Consider the following 22432-nt stretch of genomic DNA (forward strand, 5'->3'; position numbering starts at 1 on the left):
TTTCGAAAACGGAGTTGTTTATTGAAAAGTAGACACTTTAATTGATAAGTTTTAGTTATTATTAAATTGTTTAATTAAAAAATCGATTTTTGGCAGATTCTTAAAGTTACCCCAAGAACGTTCAAAAACGTATACAAACAGAATTCACCAAAAAAAATTTTTATCTCAACAAGTAAAAGTAGTTTTCTAAAACGGGGTTGTTTATTGAAAAGTAGACACTTTAATTGACAAGTTTTAGTTATTATTAACTTTTTTCATTAAAAAATCAATTTTTGGGAGATTTTTAAAGTTACCAAAAAACATTCAAAAACACATTCAAACTGAAGTGAACAAAAAAATTGTTATCTCAAAAACTAAAAGCGATTTTTCAAAACGGGGTTGTTTATTAAAAAGTAGACACTTTAATTGATAAGTTTTAGTTATTATTAAATTGTTTAATTAAAAAATCGATTTTTGGCAGATTTTTAAAGTTACCCCAAAAACGTTGAAAAACGTATACAAACAGAATTCACCAAAAAAAATGTTTATCTTAAGAAGTAAAAGTAGTTTTCTAAAACGGGGTTGTTTATTGAAAAGTAGACACCTTAATTGATAAGTTTTAGTTATTATTAAATTATTTAATGACAAAATCGATTTTTGGCAGATTTTTAAAGTTACCCCAAAAACATTCAAAAACACATTCAAACTGAAGTGAACAAAAAAATTGTTATCTCAAAAACTAAAAGTGATTTTCGAAAACGGAGTTGTTTATTGAAAAGTAGACACTTTAATTGATAAGTTTTAGTTATTATTAAATTGTTTAATTAAAAAATCGATTTTTGGCAGATTCTTAAAGTTACCCCAAGAACGTTCAAAAACGTATACAAACAGAATTCACCAAAAAAAATTTTTATCTCAACAAGTAAAAGTAGTTTTCTAAAACGGGGTTGTTTATTGAAAAGTAGACACTTTAATTGACAAGTTTTAGTTATTATTAACTTTTTTCATTAAAAAATCAATTTTTGGGAGATTTTTAAAGTTACCAAAAAACATTCAAAAACACATTCAAACTGAAGTGAACAAAAAAATTGTTATCTCAAAAACTAAAAGCGATTTTTCAAAACGGGGTTGTTTATTAAAAAGTAGACACTTTAATTGATAAGTTTTAGTTATTATTAAATTGTTTAATTAAAAAATCGATTTTTGACAGATTTTTAAAGTTACCCCAAAAACGTTGAAAAACGTATACAAACAGAATTCACCAAAAAAAATGTTTATCTCAAGAAGTAAAAGTAGTTTTCTAAAACGGGGTTGTTTATTGAAAAGTAGACAGCTTAATTGATAAGTTTTAGTTATTATTAAATTATTTAATGACAAAATCAATTTTTGGGAGATTTTTAAACTTACCAAAAAACATTCAAAAACACATTCAAACTGAAGTGAACAAAAAAATTGTTATCTCAAAAACTAAAAGCGATTTTCGAAAACGGAGTTGTTTATTAAAAAGTAGACACTTTAATTGATAAGTTTTAGTTATTATTAAATTGTTTAATTAAAAAATCGACTTTTGGCAGATTTTTAAAGTTACCCCAAAAACACATACAAACTGAAGTGAACAAAAAAATTGTTATCTCAAAAACTAAAAGCGATTTTCCAAAACGGGGTTGTTTATTGAAAAGAAGACACTTTAATTGATAAGTTTTAGTTATTATTAAATTATACAATTAAAAAATCGATTTTTAGTAAATTTTTAAAACTCATAATAATTACTTACCTTTTTTTCGATAATTTTAAAATCTAATTTTAGGAATTGATTAATTGGTAACTAGGTTAAATTGGGGATGGAAATAAAACTATAATAATTATTTTTTTTATATTCAAAAACCATTATCAAATAGCATGATGATGGTTGAAGTGTTTTTTCCAAAGTTTTTTTATTTATTTTTATTTCAGTTATTCGTAATAGTAATAATAGTACGTTTTTCTTAAAAATCTGCACTTCCATAGTTTTCTTTTTTACTCTTCAATCAAAATTGTTATCATTACATTCAATATAATAATAATTATATATAATATATAATAATTATAAAAAAGCCCGACGAAGCTTTTCTCATCAAATCGTTTATAAAAAACACACTCAATAGATCCTAAGAGTTGATATATATAATATATTTTTAAATGTTTATGTTTATTATTATAATTATAATTATTATAAATATGTACCCCACAAAATTACACCTTTCTTATTTAGTTTTTAATTTTTTTAATAAAAAAGGTGACGTTAGAGGTAAAAAAACAGTGCATTACATTGTTTTGAAACTATAAAAAGGCAAAAAGGAAAAATTAGATTAAGAAAAGATAAATTTCATTTTTTATAAAGATAATAATTATAATAAATCTATTATTTATACAAAAAATTTACTAAATCGCTTATATTAAGATATACATTCGGTATAATTATTAAAAAAATGAAAAAAAAAAGAAAACAATACATTAAATTCTATAATAATATGATAAAATAACTAAATTACACTAAAAAGAACATTTTTTAGTACAATTTTAAAAAATTTCTTTTTTTGCACTGTTTTAAAGCTTCAACAAATATCAAAAAAAATCGAAAAGAAAGTTATATAAAAAATATTAAAAGGGCAAAAAATTGTTTACGTTCTTAAATATTAATAATCCTGCTTATTGAAAACCTCCAACTATTTTTTTTTCATTTATTATAGGTACTCCAGTAGTGTTATTTGTTGATAATAAAAATTTAAGTGTGGAAAATGAGTTTTGGTTCGATAACAAATTAAAAAGAAATTCGCTAAACCCCGAGGTATTTTTTTTTTGGTATCCCCTTTTATTTGTTTTTTTTATCTTTTTTTGCTTGAAGAAAATAAAGGGAAATGTTATGGCACGAAATAGCGAATTTTTTAATTTCCAAATCGAACCTTTTAAATCAAAACCACACCTTTAATTATAATAATTAATAATGATTCTATTTTGTGCAAATAAAGTAAACAACAATTAAAAAAATCTAAACACTTTTATTTCACCTACTTTTTGGATTTATTTATTAATTCATTCGCCTTACTTTTTCCTATACATTTTTAATTTTAAAAAACTTTATATAAATTAATTCTTTTTTACTTTATTTGCACAATTTCAAAAAATTTACTATATGATACATAAAAGATCGGGAACAAATTACATTGATATTGCTACAAAACAGGTATATCGTACTCTTTTTCCTTTTTCTTTTAATCATTTCACTAATAAAGAGGATAAAGTTCCGGATCCTCCCCCAAAAAAATTCTAACGAAAACGAACTCGACTCGACTCACTTTGTACTTAATCAGAAATCACCATTTGTTCATATTTGTATTCTTATTCGGCTTTATTATCCGAAAAAACAACTTTCATCTAAATGTAACAACCAGAACTGTATATTTTAAGCATTAAGAACTTTAATTGATGATTTAGGGAAATTTTAAATTATTTGATTAAAAAATCGATTTTTGACAAATTTTTAAAGTTACCCCAAAAACATTCAAAAACGTATATGAATAAAAAAATTGTTAACTCAAAAACTAAAAGTAATTTTCCAAAACGGGTTATTTATTGAAAAGTAGACACTTTAACCGATAAGTTTTAGTTATTATTAAATTATTTAATTACAAAATCGATTTTTGGCAGATTTTTAAAGTTACCCCAAAAACATTCAAAAACACATACAAATTGAAGTGAACAAAAATATTTTTATCTCAAAAACCAAAAGTGATTTTTCAAAACGGGGTTGTTTATTGGAAAGTAAACACTTTAATTGATAAGTTTTAGTTATTATTAAATTATTTAATTAAAAAATTTATTTTTGGCTGATTTTTAAAGTTGACCCAAAAACGAAATTTAAATTGAATTAAAAAAAATTTACCTCAAGAACTAAAAGTGGTTTTTAAAAACGGATTTTTTATTGAAAAGTATACACTTTAGTGATGAATTAAAATCGTTTTAAATTATATATCATTATACAGTTCTGTTAACAACGAAAGGCTGATAAGCCCTGCTAAAGTAATACCAATACTGCCAAAAAATAATTGGCAATTTTGGTAATGCAGGTAAAAATCGCCCAACATTTTTTTTTTAATCGATTCGAGTTCGGTATTCGTTGGGAGAATCACAGCATAAAAAACGGATTCTTATTAACACATACGTAAATACCCATTATTAGTTTTTTTTTCATTTTTAAATTACACCAACCAACGCGTTCCAAATAATTGATTAATTTAATTAATTATAATAATTATAAATTGGTTTTACGATAAGATATTAATATGTAATTAATTAATAATGACGGGATTTAAAGATTAAACAGCGAGGGAAAAAGGATTTGATTCAATAAATCGATAGGTTTAGTTTAGTTTTTTTTAATTATTAATAATAATAATAATTGATAAGAAACAGTAAAAATGTCATATCAACTGTTTAATTATTTAAAAACATTTGTACTTTTATAGGAGTTTTTGCGCACCATAAAAAAATTATAACTTATTTTTAAAGGTGCGCTGCGTTGCAAAAGCAGGGATATTTTTTGCCGGCAATCCAATCTTGGAAATTAATTTTTGATTCAAATAAATTAAAAATAAAGTTAAAAAGAAATTTTTAAATCCTTAATCCTAATTTTTTTCGACTTTTTTGCCAATTACTTAATTATTACTTTTCTTTTCCCGATTTAATTGAAAATTTTGAAAAATATCACGTCTTATTTTTTTTCTTACAACCTACTCGTATATGCCCTAAAACTTACGTGGATCACATCATCGCTTCTTTACATCTTCATTTTCGTAAAAAATCTACATGCAAGTCTTTTTTTTTGCTTTTAAATTTTTCCATTTTTGTCTTTACGTTTTTATCAAAATTTTTCCAAAAAAAAGATCCTAATTTTAAGATTCTTTGAGCCAATAATAAATATATTCACAATCACAATCACAAATTTTATTTTTTTTTTTTAATTTGTCACGAACTTTTAAGAGATTGCTTTTCGTTCCATTTTTTTTTGGTTGATTAAAAGTTTCTTTTAAAAAATATTTGGGGGCCATGCTTATTATTTTTATATAATTTCTTATATTTATATAAATATATATTCGATTGGATTGCTCAGCCCTTTTCTTCACTACAAATCTACAAAGCTGTACAAAAGCCGTTTATTTGCGATTATTCCTTACCTTCATTTCGAAAGAAATTTTAAAAAAATTACGAAAAATACCGAATAAATTTGAATTGGAGAGTTTTTTTCCCAGAAAATCCATCTCTTATTAGCTTATTTTAAGCTTTTTACCCTGATACTATTCCAAAAAACTTTTTCCTTCATTTTTCGATTAATATATTTTAGGCAACAGAATTAAACGATTAAAAAAATTTAATTTTAGCTCTTTAATGTATAATTAACGCCGTTTTAATCTCATTTTTATTGATGCATAAAATGATGAAATTTAAGCTTTTCAACAAATAATATCAATAATTGTAGATAAAAGAATGCTCTTTATGATGAATTTGAAATAAATATTTTTAAACTTACTCCTTATTTGACTGCAAAATGTTCAAAATGTTTGTAAATATATTTGTAATATATATAACAAATATATTCTTCTTCACAAAATAATTCTTTTTGTTTTAGATGATTTTCGGTTTAGTAAAAGTTTAAACAATCATTTTTGAGTTAATAATTGGAATTTTTTGACAAATAATATTAATAATTGTAAATAAAAGAACGTTGAACTTATTAATTATATATTAAAGAGTTAATTCTTTTAATTTTAGGCCTTAGTTGAAAAACTTGCTTTAAAATAATTTTAAAATAACACTTAAAATTTATTTTTACGAAAATTTTTTCGTTTCGCCAATTTTTAGAGCCATTGGTCCGCACATCAGCTTATTATTCTTTTAAAATTTATTTAAACTTTTTAAATAACATTTCCGGGTTATTTTATTTCCATCAATTTCATTTTCTTAATGTTTCCATTCAATAAGAACAAACGTACAGAAACCCTACATGCTACGACTTACTTTATTATATCGACAATATATCAATTATTAATTAGTAATTAAATCGTTTACGTTTATACCAATTATAAAAAAGAGTTTTTTTTTAATCATTTTTTTTATTAATTTTTTTCGTACTCTATATGTACAAAAAAAATTCTTTTAATTTTACCATTTTCAATTCTCACAGAATTTTATGACTACTTTATTACTATCACCGTGTTTTTATTTTTTCGAAAACTTTTTTTATTTTATTTAAATTTAATATTAATATTTTTAGGCCCAAATTGATTAGTAATAAAAAATATAAATTTGGAAATCGCCCAATTCATTTTTAGCGATTCTCAAAGATTTATTTATTATTTTTGTTTTAAAAAACAGGGGTGGATCTCGTTTTTTCTCTTTTAAAAGCATTTTTTGCGTATTATCATGCAATTACGTCTAAAAAGTAGTAAAAAATCCCTATAATAGTATACGACTACATCTTTTTTATTTTATTTTATTTTTTCGTTTAAGAGATACGTTTTCTACGTAATACTAATAAAAGCCTCACACACACCGTATAAATGTATAAACATTAAATGTTTATTTATTTTTTTTTTCTTTTTCGCTCAAAGTCTCGATAAGAAACGGTCGAAGTTCTTTTTTGTGTTATAAAGAAGGGGGAAATGAATTAAGTGATAAAAAGATTAAGAGATAATCGCCATATTTTCATTTTTTTAATACTTTCAACAATTTAATTTTCTTCTCTCACATACAAGTTATTATTTTTTTTATAAAATTTGCAAAAAGTAAAAACTTCAACTTGTTACCTTTGTACTCGTCGATTTTATTTTTTTATTAACTTTTATTTTCTCTTAACTGCTCTCTTTCAACTTTCTGATATCTTTATATTTATATTTTTTGTAGAATTGTTATTTTCATTTTTTTATTTATTATTTCTGAGTACGTTTTGTACATTGCGTTGTTATTGTTTTGTTAATAGATTATTTTTAAAATAAAAACAATTTTTGGGGAGCTTTTTGGGTTGGATTCTTTTTGGGGGGCGTTTTTACAATAAATAAATTAAATAATCGCGTTTAAACGACCGTTTTTTCTTCAATCAATCAATCACACGTAAATTTTAATCAATTTCGGGGTCTCAAAAACGTACCCCAACCGATAAAAAATGTTTTCTTTTAAATCCAAATTCACACATCCATAATTAGTATAAAAATGTTTACGTTTTCTTCTTTTTATCTCAATAATAAACGGGGACTTACAAACTATACACACAATAATCCTTAAAAGTGCTATTATTAGTATAGTTTTGCTATTTTTTTTCTCTTCGCTTTCTCCAAAAATTTCTTCTCCGTCTCCAAAAAATTTCGAAATAAAACAATTTTTTTAATCAAAAAGAATTAAAAAGAAAAGAAAATGTGTTCTGAAACTTCGTTTTAATAATAATAATAATAATAAAATAAAATAAACAAAAAGAAGGAAAATTCGAGCTAAGTATTTCTAAAAGTACTAATTAAAAAGATATGTTTTAACTATAAAAAATGTAGTATTTATTTATGGATAACTCGCTATTTAATAATTTTCAAAAATTTTAAGAAAGACCGTTTTCGAATTTTCATCATCCACTTTTTTATTATGGCAGTGTCTTTTTTTAAACATCTAAATACGTATTCAGTCTGTTACGAAATACTAATTCACTGTCTATCTTTACAATTTGTGCACGAATTAAAAATTTTCAGTCGATTTTTAATGTATTGCTAATTTTTTTGGTGATTTTTTGAGTTACCCGCGTTTTTTTTTGACACGATGAATTTTTATGCCATTATTCTTTGCTGATTTAAATCACATATTTCTAAATATAAGTATTATTATTATAGATTTTTAATCGTTACTCATTTCATTTTCGCGACATCGGATTTAAATTTTTTTACTATAAACTAACAAACATATACAAGTAATAATAATAATAAACTAATAACATAATAACGAGTTCCATTTAAATAAATTTAAGCGATCATTTTTCACGATTTTTCTTTTTTTTTGTAATTTTTTATCTCCGTTCCACTTTTCATTGGTTTTTTTTATTAGAAATTTAATTTTTAAAGTTCAGTCTTACACAAAAAATGTTTGTTTCCAAAGAAAAAACCGTCGAAAACCATCGCTTCAACTCGGAACGCAACAAACATAATATAATAACAAAGATAACTAAACTTCTCCTAATTTCGTTTAAAAAAATCGTTATAAAAATCAAAAAAATTAAATTTTAACTTTAAATTTTGTTTAAATAAAATTTTTTTACCGAGAACGGGTGAGTTGCAATCGGCAAAGATCGTCTAACTTCAGGCCGGCCAATTCGCGCCATAGAAGCCCCAAATCCAAATCGAAGAGCTCCTGATGATCGCGCTGCTGCTGCTGCGTTTGATGCTGCTGCTGCTGGTGCGGCCGCGCCTTAAAAAGCGCGGCCTCATGCTATGGCCACATTTGAAGCGCTCGCACCGGAAGACGCGCGTAACAATAGCTAAGTGGTTTCACAAAGTGCGTGTCCATCGTACGACAATGTGGACATGGCACCATGTGACTATAATCGCTGAAGAAATTCAAACGTTGCGTTGGATGAAGAACTGGTTTATAACAAGAGTTGCACTGAAAATAACAAAAATAAATTAGAAATTATTTCAATATAATCCAAGCTAGTTGTTATTTACCTTGATTCTTTCTGTACAACAAGGCATAGCAGCGAAAATATCGTAAGAGTACATCGTACCCAAAACCAATGATGATCCATCCCATTGTTGATTGCAAAATCTGCAGCGTATCACCCTTCCAGTTGCTCCTTCCAAACAAGCCATGCAGACCACGCTAAGGAATTGTGTTCGGGCTTCAACTTTCACCTGGAAAATGATCAAAAAATTAATTTTCAAGTTTCACCCCTGATGATGATAATGATACATGTTTTATTATTCTTTCTTATTCTTTATTGAACGCAACAACAATTAATTAACACCTAAAAACTCATTATAACTCCATATCTTAAAGAGATTTATTAGGAAAGTTTAATTATTATTTAAAAAGACACAACTCAACCCAACTTAACTCGATCTATTTAAATCGAATACTATTCACGGCCTAACCAACCGCTAATCAAATGCTAACTCTAAGTTAATGTCGTATTATATCAAAGAAGATTTTTTAAACCTTTAATTTAACGTTCATCAACACACAGTTCTAATCATAAGTTAATTGACCAAATATATTGTTAAGACTAATTTGTTTCCTAAAGAAATTAACAATTTTACTTACTTCGATGCAGCTTTTGGCGTGTTGCCTTGGACTTAAGAAGAACGTGCCGTCGACTAGTGGGTATCTATCGAAAACTAACAGTTGCTCTTCGCAGAGGACACAATGGACCCGTGACCTTCCCTGAGAAGCTAACGTGGACAGTATGAAACATCGGGTGTCGTCGTTTCCATGATTGCCCTCGTCTTCCGTCTGAAATAATTAAAAAAAAGTTAATTAATAAATAAACCTCATTACTTAAAATACCTATCGGAAAATTCTCAACTTAATCAAACAAAGCACCTTATTTAGCTAAAAGCACTTTGCGTATACAAACCGACGCGCTGGGAAACCATAAATAATGGGGAGTATCTAGCTGCGAGGGGGTAAAATATTCAAGAAGCCCTTTAATCTTTTCACAAAAATAGTTTATCTTATCACATCCTACCCAAAAAAAGATTCCCCCACAGATTCGTATTTTCGAAGTAAACACGATGGTCATTTTAGCGCTACTGGTTACTTCTCTTTACATTTGGGGGGTTTAAACGTGTTTGCGCTCGTTTCGAACGACATCAAAGTCACCGACATTGGGGATGTTGCACGTGTTTGGTTTAAAACCGTGTTCGGTGGGGGTGATGCTTTATTACGTCCGGTTAGAACAACCTTTAATTTGCTTTATGCGTTTCGTAAGAGCGGATATTGAAAAGCAGTCAACGAACTGAGTCAATATAAAAAGATGGTTATTAAATTAAGAGTTTAAATTTAACATTGAGAAGAATAAAATTAATGAAATGGAAGAAGTGCAATAATAATGATGGCAACACTGTGTGTGACAAGAAACATACAGTGCGGCCACTGTGCGCGCAACTCTCTCAGTGTAAAATTAGATGTCCTTGTGTTCGATAATAGTCAGTGTCGCTATGCTGAGCTTCGGTTCATGGCAGGTCAGGTCTGTCTCGACCAGACGGAAACATTACTGCATCCAAACAATTCATTTTAAAATTTTTAATACTAAATTACATAACTTTTAGCACAGTTTGATTTACGCACAGTTAACACACAGTTCGATTCGAATCAATAATGCGGGTTTATTTCGTAACGGAATGCTTTAGAGACCAAATTTGGCAAGAAACGTTCACGCAATCTCGCAGAAATCCACCTTTATTATTAAATCATTCCACGTGACCAGTTCTTTTTATAAAAAAAAAAATCTTTTCAAAGTTTCAATTTTAATGGATGATTATATATAGAGGTCACGTTTATAAAAAAAAAGTGCATAATCTGCAAGATTATGACACAGGTCAGTTAAATGGACTTGATGAACTTAACAATGCCCGATTTTTTTTGAGTTTGCGAAGAAATTGATAACGAGACGAGTGTGTTCAAAGACACAATGGATTGTTTTGTTCTTTCGTGATCGAGATAATTATTCAGAGTTGGCAAAGGTTAGTTGAGATATGAAGAATCGTAGATATTGTTTGGCTTAAAGATATAAAAAAAGAAAATAAATGGTCGATTTAAAAGGCGTATAATTGTGCTGTTTATTGATTAGTACAGTGTGGCGATTGTAATCGACATTTATTTATACGGCCTTTTCGACCGTTTGCTGTTGTTTATATTCTCGACGCTTATCTTTGAGGAAAAGGAAATTTACTGAGCTTATCGATCAGATTATTTTTATTATGATTTTTTATTTTATTTGTAATTAAACCGGGAGTTTTAATAGAGTACAATTTTAGAGAGAGATGGCTCGATGCCAAACCACAACCATAAAATTGTCTAAGAAGACGACGACTTCTGTACGGAGTCCTTCTCTATCCATATTTATGACAACGTTTTGCTGGCTTAGCAGTGGCACAGTCCACGTTTACAGATTTCTCCCGTAACCATATACAGTCCGAGCTATAAATCACGCCTTTAAAACCAACCGCTAATTTCCATGATGATAAAGTCTATTCGCGACTTGAATAGACTTTTCCAGACATTTTCCAGAGTTTTCTCTTTTAATACCAACTTGAGATTATTTATAGTATAAAATAGTACATAAACTTAAAGTTTTAGTCTGGACAAGCTCAGGTGTGATATTTTGAACAAAACTTGGATGTGGGGTTATATTACGAAAAGGGAATCCTAGACACAGCTAACTTTAGCTAACTGAAGTGTCAGAACGCCAGATAAGAACCATCCCGCCGCCACCACCGACGCCGGTCTAGCATCCGTCCCCCCAACTCCCCAAAAAGCGACGTTCACCCTCCCAACTTCTTCCCCATTGAAATATCAATAACAAACCAACACGGAAATGTATTATTTTTTTTTCTTAACAAAAGATAGAAGAAGAAAAGAAAATAAGGATGGAAACTTTGTGGGAAGGTTTCGTTTCCTCCCCTTGAAAATGCGCCCTGTCAAGTGCATATCCTGTTACAACCCCCCTACACGTTAATTTGAAGTAGTTAATTATAAAGAATTTGGCATTTATTAAATTCATGAATGAGTTAACATTTAAATTTAAAATTTGTTTACAAAAAAAAAGCGGTAGTTTATGTAATATAAGACAGCTCCTCGATATTATTGTTCGTTCTTGAACTACTGACATTTAAAAAGTTGTTCGACATGCAATCGAAAGAAGTTTAACTGCTAAATAAGGAAGGTTAACTATTTCACTACCGAAAAAATTTTTATTAATTTATTTTTGGGATGAAACTACATATATATTGACTTTATATAATATATAAATATGTTTTGTGTAGATTTATGTAGAATAATTAAAATGACAAAGTAAGGAATGATGGTTTGTTGGTGCATATGCAGTCTCTGTTCTCGAGAGAGTTTTTGTCGACACAATTCCGTCCGGGCAGCCGTCGACGACTACGACGACGGGTCGTCGACCCATGGGCCGCGTACGCATGTTATAGCGCGCGATTATGCGATGGCGGCAGCGGTAACTGACCCATTTTCGCGAACGCGAGAGGCCGATGGTTTTTCGCGATATATCAAAAATCGCCAATCGGCAACGGTTCGACACACATTTTACCTGTAAATTTATTAGCGATAATTTAGATTGTGCAAAATAACGATTTTTTATTTTTTTTTACTGGTTTAGATTACATCAAGTGTTAAAGTTGTTTACTTTTTCATATATAAGTCCTATATGAAGAGAAAGTATTGTAGTCGTGCAAAAATTCGACGTCTAAATTTTTATTGATCATTAATCAAAAACAGAGTTTTTTTCGAAATTAATCAGAATTAAAAAATAAAACCATATTGAGGTTATAAAAGATAGTTTTAGATTATGATGTACCAAATTTTAAGTTTCCAAGTTATACAGTTTTTTTTCAAAAAAAAGTTATAAATCGTTGGTTTTAAATTGACGATTTATTTGTAAATGAAAATCAAAAAACTTTGTTTCTCCAAAACGGTTAAAACTGGAGAACTGAAACTTTTTCGAGTTATAAAAGAATGTTTGAGGTTAGCTCATACCAAATTTTAAGTTTCCAGGTAAAATAGTTTTTTCAAAAAACAATTATAAATCGTTGGGTTGAAATTGACGATTTATTTGTAAATGAAAATCAAAAAACTTTGTTTCTCCAAAACGGTTAAAACTGGAGAACTGAAACTTTTTCGAGTTATAAAAGAATGTTTGAGGTTAGCTCATACCAAATTTTAAGCTTCCAGGTAAAATAGTTTTTTCAAAAAACAATTATAAATCGTTGGGTTGAAATTGACGTTTTATTTGTAAATGAAAATCAAAAAACTTTGTTTCTCCAAAACGGTTAAAACTGGAGAACTGAAACTTTTTCGAGTTATAAAAGAATGTTTGAGGTTAGCTCATACCAAATTTTAAGCTTCCAGGTAAAATAGTTTTTTCAAAAAACAATTATAAATCGTTGGGTTGAAATTGACGTTTTATTTGTAAATGAAAATCAAAAAACTTTGTTTCTCCAAAACGGTTAAAACTGGAGAACTGAAACTTTTTCGAGTTATAAAAGAATGTTTGAGGTTAGCTCATACCAAATTTTAAGCTTCCAGGTAAAATAGTTTTTTCAAAAAACAATTATAAATCGTTGGGTTGAAATTGACGATTTATTTGTAAATGAAAATCAAAAAACTTTGTTTCTCCAAAACGGTTAAAACTGGAGAACTGAAACTTTTTCGAGTTATAAAAGAATGTTTGAGGTTAGCTCATACCAAATTTTAAGCTTCCAGGTAAAATAGTTTTTTCAAAAAACAATTATAAATCGTTGGGTTGAAATTGACGTTTTATTTGTAAATGAAAATCAAAAAACTTTGTTTCTCCAAAACGGTTAAAACTGGAGAACTGAAACTTTTTCGAGTTATAAAAGAATGTTTGAGGTTAGCTCATACCAAATTTTAAGCTTCCAGGTAAAATAGTTTTTTCAAAAAACAATTATAAATCGTTGGGTTGAAATTGACGATTTATTTGTAAATGAAAATAAAAAAACTTTGTTTCTCCAAAACGGTTAAAACTGGAGAACTGAAACTTTTTCGAGTTATAAAAGAATGTTTGAGGTTAGCTCATACCAAATTTTAAGTTTCCAGGTAAAATAGTTTTTTCAAAAAACAATTATAAATCGTTGGGTTGAAATTGACGATTTATTTGTAAATGAAAATCAAAAAACTTTGTTTCTCCAAAACGGTTAAAACTGGAGAACTGAAACTTTTTCGAGTTATAAAAAAATGTTTGAGGTTAGCTCATACCAAATTTTAGGTTTCCAGGTAAAAAAGTTTTTTCAAAAAACAATTATAAATCGTTGGGTTGAAATTGACGATTTATTTGTAAATGAAAATTAAAAAACTTTGTTTCTCCAAAACGGTTAAAACTGGAGAACTGAAACTTTTTCGAGTTATAAAAAAATGTTTGAGGTTAGCTCATACCAAATTTTAAGCTTCCAGGTAAAATAGTTTTTTCAAAAAACAATTATAAATCGTTGGGTTGAAATTGACGTTTTATTTGTAAATGAAAATCAAAAAATTTGTTACTCCAAAACGGCTTAAGAATGGAGTTATTAAAGAATGTTTGAGGTTAAGTTATACCAAATTTTGAGTTCAATTTTTGTAAGTCAGTGTCAAGAATTTTTTTTCTCAACCCAATAATGTTATTTAATTTTCATAAAATATAGTCTTGTAGCTTTAATTTGGGATATAAATCGTCCCTCTATTACTAAACAAGCCTGTAAGTAGTGATTTTTTAGATTTTTGTTATTTTAGCAAAACCAATTCTACCCTAATCTCGGTGTTATTTTAGCTAATTTAAAAAAGCAATCATATAAACAAATACACTGGAATTCATTTTGTCGCGGTCCGCCAAACTCGATACGATTATTATTATTTTAAAACCCGAAACATGATATGCGTGTGGCGACAAAGTAAATAAACAATTTCTCGTTTCTGCATATGAATATTGTGTGACGGTTTTATCGTTCGCGTTTCAATTTCTGTTGAGTTACCACTTTAGTTAATGGTTTTTCGGATAACAAATTAAATTTAACCACATTGTGACCTTTATTTTTGTATAAAATTAAATCAATGAATTTAAAATCATTTCCAGTTTCGAATTTCAGTAGATAGAGTAACTTAGTCACGTAAATATCGACAAGATACAATAGACGACCGAAGAATCAATTATTCATCTCCGTTTCGATCTGTCTGGCCGTGAATTTACTGAATACGAACGGCAAAACGAAAGCGTCGCGACGTCGGAAGCGTCTGGAACGCGATATACTACGAGGACATTTGTGTGCATATCGAGGTTTCCCTTTTTACCCTCTATGCTTTTTATTTTACTTTTTTACTCTCTATTTCCATTTTCGCGATCTCTTCCAACCGAGAATCAAAGTGTATTTTTCACACAAATGAAAATTGAAACTGTGGAAAAACTCTTTTTATTCTTTTCCTAGTCTAGACTTGCATTGTAGGTTGAAGTAAGAACATTTAAATTTGATTTGGTTTAATTAACCAAACCAGAAGGATTTCGAAACTCAAGACGTTATCCTTTGACAATTTCTGATGTGCAACTCGATCTTCGAAAGCTGTTCCCCTTTTATTATTTTGTAACGCGATATGGAGGTCTTAAGTCGTGAGGAGTTAATCATCAAAGAAGCATTTGATACGCAACGAGACCTAATTACGCCCTAAAGGCGGTTTCACCCTTTTACAACTCCACGGAAAACTTCAACAACTTGAGAAATATTCAAAAACTTTCTCTATACTTTCGGCACTTATGCTTCTCGAATGAAATGCTAAACTTCAACGAATTTTCTCTCCCACTTCCGCTTTAAGAAATATTTTCCAACAACCCTCGTACAAGTTGACTCATGTGGAAAATTAATAAAATACGACCGAAAAAGATTTTTTATACTACATTTTTTTTAAGAAATCTTGTTTCCTTTTTTTTAGACACGAAAACATGATGGTTACAAAAATCAATACTACTTACTGGATTTTATAGTAAACAACTAATTTGGGTCTGCTTTAGACAACTTTGAGGAGACATTTTATTAAGAAAAACGCGGTAGGAAGGAGTTAATACTTATAGTGGGCTAAATACTGTTTGCAGAAGACTAAATACTGTTTCTGGATGATAGTTACTGCTTGCAGAATACTATATACTATTACTGGTTACTAGATACTATTTGCAGACGACTAGATACTGCTTGCAGAAGAGTAAAAATTGTTACTGGATGCTTGATATTGTTTACCGAGGACTTTATACTATCAGAGATTACTTGCAAAAGTCTAGATACTGCTAGATATTACTTGCAAAAGTCTAGATACTGCTAAACTATTACTGGATGCTTGATATTGCTTGCAGAGGATTACATACAGTTAGATGCCACTTGCAGAAGACTAGATACTGCTTTACAGTATACTAGAATAGACATTGCTGAATGTAGAATAAATAAATTGAGCCAATTTCATTATACTCTGTTTGTACCCAAGCTTACAGCAACCTGAATAATAATAGTACTTTTGGCAGAAGTATTTAAGATTTGCAAGCTGTTAAACCAGCTCTCTATAATCTGTGTTTTTGATTGTGCTTAAAGATTCTTTTTATTTAACAATTTGAAAGCTGGACTTTAGAAAATCTCGAGTTCGTTTTAAATGTTAAAGGTCACCGAACGGAGTTTGTAAATTTGGACTGTAAATTACCCGTTTCCTCATTGCACAACCTTCTTAACGAAGGTTTTCTCGACGATTTAAATGGACATTATTCGAATTTTAAACATTTTTTACGAAATTTAAAACGGCCGAATTAATTTTAACCCAATCGAAAATTAGCATAAATGTTTTTTAAGTTATTTTTCGCCGCCGCAGCAAAAATTAACCGCGCCCTTTTAAAAGTTTTTTTTTAAGTGTTGTATTTACACGAGCGATGTGTTATCTTTCCATTTTTTCTACTTGTTTTGTTGCAATTTTTCAAATACCACAACGCAAATGCGATAAGGCTCTGTACGCAAATAGTCGTTGTATAAATTTTTGTCCAGTGTTGTTGGTGCACTTTTGAATAGTTAAAGTTCTTTGAACTTTCAACGCGCGTTCCGTTATCGTCAACAGCAATCGGCGTCGACCGGATTCACGTTTTACCTCTAATCGAATCGGAAACAAGTTTTTTTTAGTTTTACAACTTTTTTCTTTTATAGAAACAATTCAATTATACGTTTAATTATCGATATCAAAAAAATTCTTTTGTGACTTCTACAGAACTTTGCTGTTAGAACTTTTAGAACTCTAAGAACTTCGCCCTTAAGATTGAAGTGTTAATTAGATTTATTAAAGACAATTTATTAATCATAAACAATTTAATAATAATAATAATTTTAATTTTAAGGTTGAATATTAAAGTTGAGCGAACCGTGGGACGGAAGAACGAAATTTCAACCCCCCCGCGGCTGCGGTAAAGGGATATAATACATTATGGACCCAGACGAGACTCGTTTACGCTCTGATTCCCCGAAAATGTATATTTTACAACCGAATCCGGGCGCGTCGCCGGGAAATTTGCATCGAAAGAACCAAGAATCTCTCATCGTATAACTCAAAATTCAAACATAAAAACGTTTCGTCACGTTTCTTGAGTTCTCTCTCATCTTCTTCACGCAAACCACCCCCGTTAATTACGAGAGTACTTAAAAGAATTTATGTTAAGAGGATTTTTTTCAACTTATTATAAGATAAATAGTTCGTTTAACGTGGAAATTTCAAATAGATTAAATAAGCCGAGAAGAGTTATTATTTAACAGTAAATATTATCGATACATTCGCTGACCTAGCTCTTAAAAGGCCACAAAGATAATTTATTAAACCCACACCTGAGCGTCTCGTTAATAAACCTTCTGAGTCCGTTTCAGGAATCTATTTGCTCTCATATTAGAATGTATTTAAGTATGCAAAATTAATTTCTCGATCGTGTTACTAAAAGTGGACCAACGTTTTTCCTACATTTCGTATTTTATAGTAATCATCTTTTCTTTTTACATCCGAAAAAAAGTTAAGATTTCTTTTTATACTTTTTTTGTGATCTGACATTAAAAGGAAATAGGAAATCAAATGATATAATCTGTCGTTGACATTTCATATTTGATCGAGGGAAAAAGAAACTTTAAAAAGTTTCTTTTTATGATCAAATTAGTTAGTTAAAAAGAAAAACTTTGTGTTAGTGCTAAGGGACGTAGTTTGAGGATAACTCAATGTTACCAATTATGATAAAACAGCAATGTCAGAGTTGCCACAACCACCCTTTCTCTCTTATCTCAACGTAAATACAAGCGCATATTGGCCTTGGGGACTACCGTAGGGCTTTCGGTGTTGTCTCTGCTGCTGCTAATATCCGACCATAATCCAGACGGTTTTAGTATTCAGTCCGGGAAAGTGCAGTATATCACTTTAACGTCGGAAACATAAAATAACGTAATTACCCTGTACACGAAGCTTTTAAGTGCAGTTAATAAATTAATTTCTCCAGAATAAATTTAAATTTTTACAATTACTTGAACAAATTTTTTACTTTTATTTAAAGCTAAAATGCTTATATTAAAAAAAAATTACAAATTTCCCCCTTTTTTAAATGATATATTTTTAAGTTACTACATCTATCGGTAATTACCCGTACTAAATTATGTTTCTGACAACCAGCGTTTGACGCTCATCACAAAACAGAATTAATTGAAAAGAAAAATCTATTAAAATACGTTGTAATTGTTTACTTAAAGTGTTAAAAAAGAAAATTAATCTTTATTTGGAAAGAAATTTTTAATTTCTTCGATTTTTTTTCACCCAAATCAATCCAAACCAACACCATCTAGCGATAATCAACCGTATTAATAATATATTAAATTGCATTGACAGATAAACATAACCAAACTTTTTACCCCGTCAACTAAAAACTTTAAATATTCTTGATAAGAAAAAGCGTATTGCGAACGCGGAACTATTTTTAGAATCAAGGAGAGTGCTTAAAAAATTTTATTTTCAATTTATAATGCGATCACATATTAATTATCATATTAAACTAAGCTCATTTAATTTCTTACAGCCATTTACACATATTCAATGAAAATTGAAATTGAAGATCATTTGGTTCTGAGGATTCTGACGGCATTCATAGAAAAATTTGCGGAAATAGAAAAATCCCTTGGGAGAAAAGCACCGTTCCTTTGGATATGGTAAGGATATATTAAGTTCCCTACCAAAATCTTCCAAATAAGGTAAGTTGGCTCATTTAGGAGTACGATTTACTTCTATTAAGTGAATGGATTTTTTAAAAATACTGCTTCGGCCGCAAACAACCTCGGCTACGATTATATACCAAAATTATGTAGTTTTTTTATATTTGAGAAGCGTAATATATAGTAATCAAGGTCATTTACGACCGAGACGTTACAATCGAAACCGTCAAACATAAATTGTGATTAAGCTGTGCACCAAATGATTCATATCTAATGATTCATATGAAAAGCGACTTCCGCTAAAATTATATATCAAAATCACGAAGTTTTACCTTAATAGATATAATAACCGGTCATTTCTTCCTAAAAAATAATCCCGAAAATGCAATAAAAAAATTATAAATCACTGAAATATAAGTTTTCTTAGGAATTTCTTTACTTGAATATGGAGTAGTGAGTGCGTAGGCATCTTATACAGCACTCAAGTCCCAACCGACTCTTTACACCGAGGCGAACATTGCTCAATAAGCTCAGTTCTCGTCCATTCCAGCGTGAACGCGAATTAAATAATTAAAAAGGAGTTTGAAAATCATTAACTATTCTGGAAAATTAAAGGCTTTAAATTTTTGAGATACTAAATAACATTTAAAAATCATTAACTAGTTAATTTCTCTTTTTATTTCATTTTCATCTCAAAACGTTTTATCACCGAAGTCCTTATTTACTGAAAGAAAATGACTCCTTTAAGATTTCCTTTTTTGTAGGCGGGTTTAAACGGGAGGTATTTGCTCAAGTATAAACGAGTAAATGAACCCAGGTTTTATCGTTAGCTAATTACGCCGTGATATTAAAACTTTGTTACTCGAATTTAACTCCATCAAAAATAGTAAAAACAATAATTAATTTTTTTTTTAATTTTTATTGGTTTATTAAAAAACGATTTAATACGCAATCGGAGAAGCCATAACTAAGGAATTTTTTTACAGTCATTTTACGATGTCGTAATCGTGTAATTTACGAGGAGCTAGGAGAAAATATTGCGAGAAATGGAGGGTGTCAAAATAACAACGAATAATTTCGTGAAAACCGCCGTCTGAAAGCTTTTGAAACGACTCGAATATTCTAGAATGTTCTAAGAACATTAATATTAGCATATAAACTGTTTCTCTTTATCTTCTTCCCGAATATTTTGCGCTAAGAAATTTTTAAAAAATGATTCAGTACTTTGGTGTTAAAGTACACAATAAAGAAAGTAAGGAGCAGATGTTACCTGTTTGCATTAGTGGATGAGGACTATTGCGGGTCTCTTATTACTTAACAACTCTTTCTTATCGCACGGGGACAGATGGGTTTTAAAGAAACACGAACGTATACGGAATAAGTGGCCGAGTTTCCTTGCAAACAGATGGCTAAAAACGAGGATGACTAAAGTACTTATCGGGGAATTTAATACCAAAAAGGAAACATTTTTATCGTTAACGAGTCAATTTCTAAACAAATTCAACACAATTTATTCGACCATTTCTTGAATAAGTGTTAATATGTTTAATAAAAAAATGTTATATATATTTTTTTTAGTTTCACCTGTAAAAAGATTCCATATCTTTTTTAACCATAGACGTTGAGTGTCCTAAGGGGGCATCGAACCTAACCGGCAACGACGACGACGACTACGGTGCTGTGGTATCACAAATGCCTGGAGTATTTTAATTTCGCGTACTATTGCCTAATCAACTGCAAGCCTATAAATATACAACGGCCAGCGTTCGCGTGTGCGCCTAGTTGGCACACACACGTATGATACGTTGCCGGGGCGTTTGTGTGCGTGCCACGTCGGTCTTTACGGCAAGTATATACAGTCATTGACCGCTTACCTAACCTTACTTAACGCGAAACTAACAAGACCTATAACGAAAAAGAGTATAACCCAAAAGTAGAAGGGAAAGGACTTTTATGAGTATGACACAAACTCTTCTACTAGTAGTCCTTAGAGGATGAAAGAGAGAATGAAGGTGGGGAGGTGGATGAGGAACACCCCTATTGATTTTTTTTTCATCCCATCCTAAGGGAGACACATTGCTCCACATTGCAGTTCCCCCTCTTTGATTCCCGGGGAAACTAAAAGCGGTTGCAGCTCCAAAGAAAATGAGGAAGAAAAAAAAATATAGGGAAAGGACAAAATCATATAGCACCAGTGACACAATTTTTAAAGTCGGCATTAAAAAAAAAACATTTTTTATTTATCAAGTTGTTAATAAATGGAGTGAATCAATTGTATCTTTGAATATGATTATGGGGGTTGGTTTCCAACATTTTGTAGTGTGGGGTAGGACCAACCCCTCGTTAAACCGCCCCATAGCAACAGCAACCCTCCAACAATCCTGCAGCTGCTATGCAACTCCCCCTCTTTTATTCGTACATAGCAGAGCTGAAATGAAAATAATGATCGATTTTCGAGAACAACAAAAGACTAGAAATAGTAATTTTCTATTCCAACTCGATCGTATCGTTCTAACAACGAGCGACAAGCGGCGAACAAAGATAACGTTACCGTTTTTTTGAGGCAGGTCAGTTAACAAACAATCCTTGCTACTGGTTGATAGATAGAGAGGTGTTGGATGCCAATGACCTAGGTTTATTATTTTCCAAGTAAATTAGAAAGATTAACTCGACCGACATTTTAAACTACGTATTAAAATATTATTTGAGCGAAAGATCATCCAATTTGAAGGACATAGATTTCTTTCTATGAGATTATAATTTATGGATTTATCGAAACAGAACAGATGAGAAACAGAACAATGTATCTACAGCACATTAAATTGGTAAAACTTCAAACTGAACAAAGAAGCCAATTTGCAGCTCACCTTGCAAATAAGAATTAGTAGAAGAAATAAAGAGAAATGAGTTAAAATCTCCATTACGTATGTCCATTTTAAGCTTGTTAAGAAAATAACAAGGTTAAAAACAATAATAACTTCGAGGTCATTTGAAGGACATTTGATAATATCATTAAATATGACAAAAAAAGACATTGTATAACATAAATTTTATTTAGGTAGACATAAATATGTGGAGGTCAAATAAAAATTCCATCCACCTGCAAAAAATTACCACATGCTTTTTAGTTTAGTCTACCCACACCCTCATACAAAAGTAAGTTTTATTATTCCGTTTCTTTGTGTGGATATGGGTTAGGAGTGCTACATACAACAAAAAATATATTGTGTTGTGGCGGTTGAAGGTCAGGAACGATACGAAATGCGGGTAGAAAATGTTGTAGACTAGACTAAGTAGACGATAGTTTCTCCTGAAATTCGAGGCTTGGTCGCGATGTGAAAAACGTCGTCGAAAGTGCAGTTAGAGGAGCAGCTTTGCGACGACTTCTTCGATGGGTTTCTTTCCTTTTCTCTCTCCTCCATTGAGAGAATTGCAGAGGCGGCGGACGACGCCGGTTAAACGCA

At 29.7% G+C, this 22432-nt stretch overlaps 1 protein-coding gene across 1 annotated transcript in view; it reads right to left on the reverse strand.

Annotated features, from left to right (window-relative positions):
* Nucleotides 1–1841: 1841 nt before the first annotated feature.
* LOC111428304 (hdc homolog, cell cycle regulator) overlaps nucleotides 1842–22432 on the reverse strand; it is a 31923-nt gene continuing 11332 nt past the window's right edge. Inside the window, exons 3-5 of the mRNA XM_023063769.2 lie at nucleotides 9310–9498; nucleotides 8715–8900; nucleotides 1842–8652 (exon numbers count right to left, since the gene is read on the reverse strand). Coding sequence (XP_022919537.1) covers nucleotides 8479–8652; nucleotides 8715–8900; nucleotides 9310–9498 — 549 coding nt within the window. The 3' untranslated portion in view covers nucleotides 1842–8478. The remainder of the gene's footprint in view (nucleotides 8653–8714; nucleotides 8901–9309; nucleotides 9499–22432) is intronic.

The sequence above is a fragment of the Onthophagus taurus genome, chromosome 10 (assembly GCF_036711975.1).
Source record: "Onthophagus taurus isolate NC chromosome 10, IU_Otau_3.0, whole genome shotgun sequence".
NCBI lineage: Eukaryota > Metazoa > Arthropoda > Insecta > Coleoptera > Scarabaeidae > Onthophagus > Onthophagus taurus.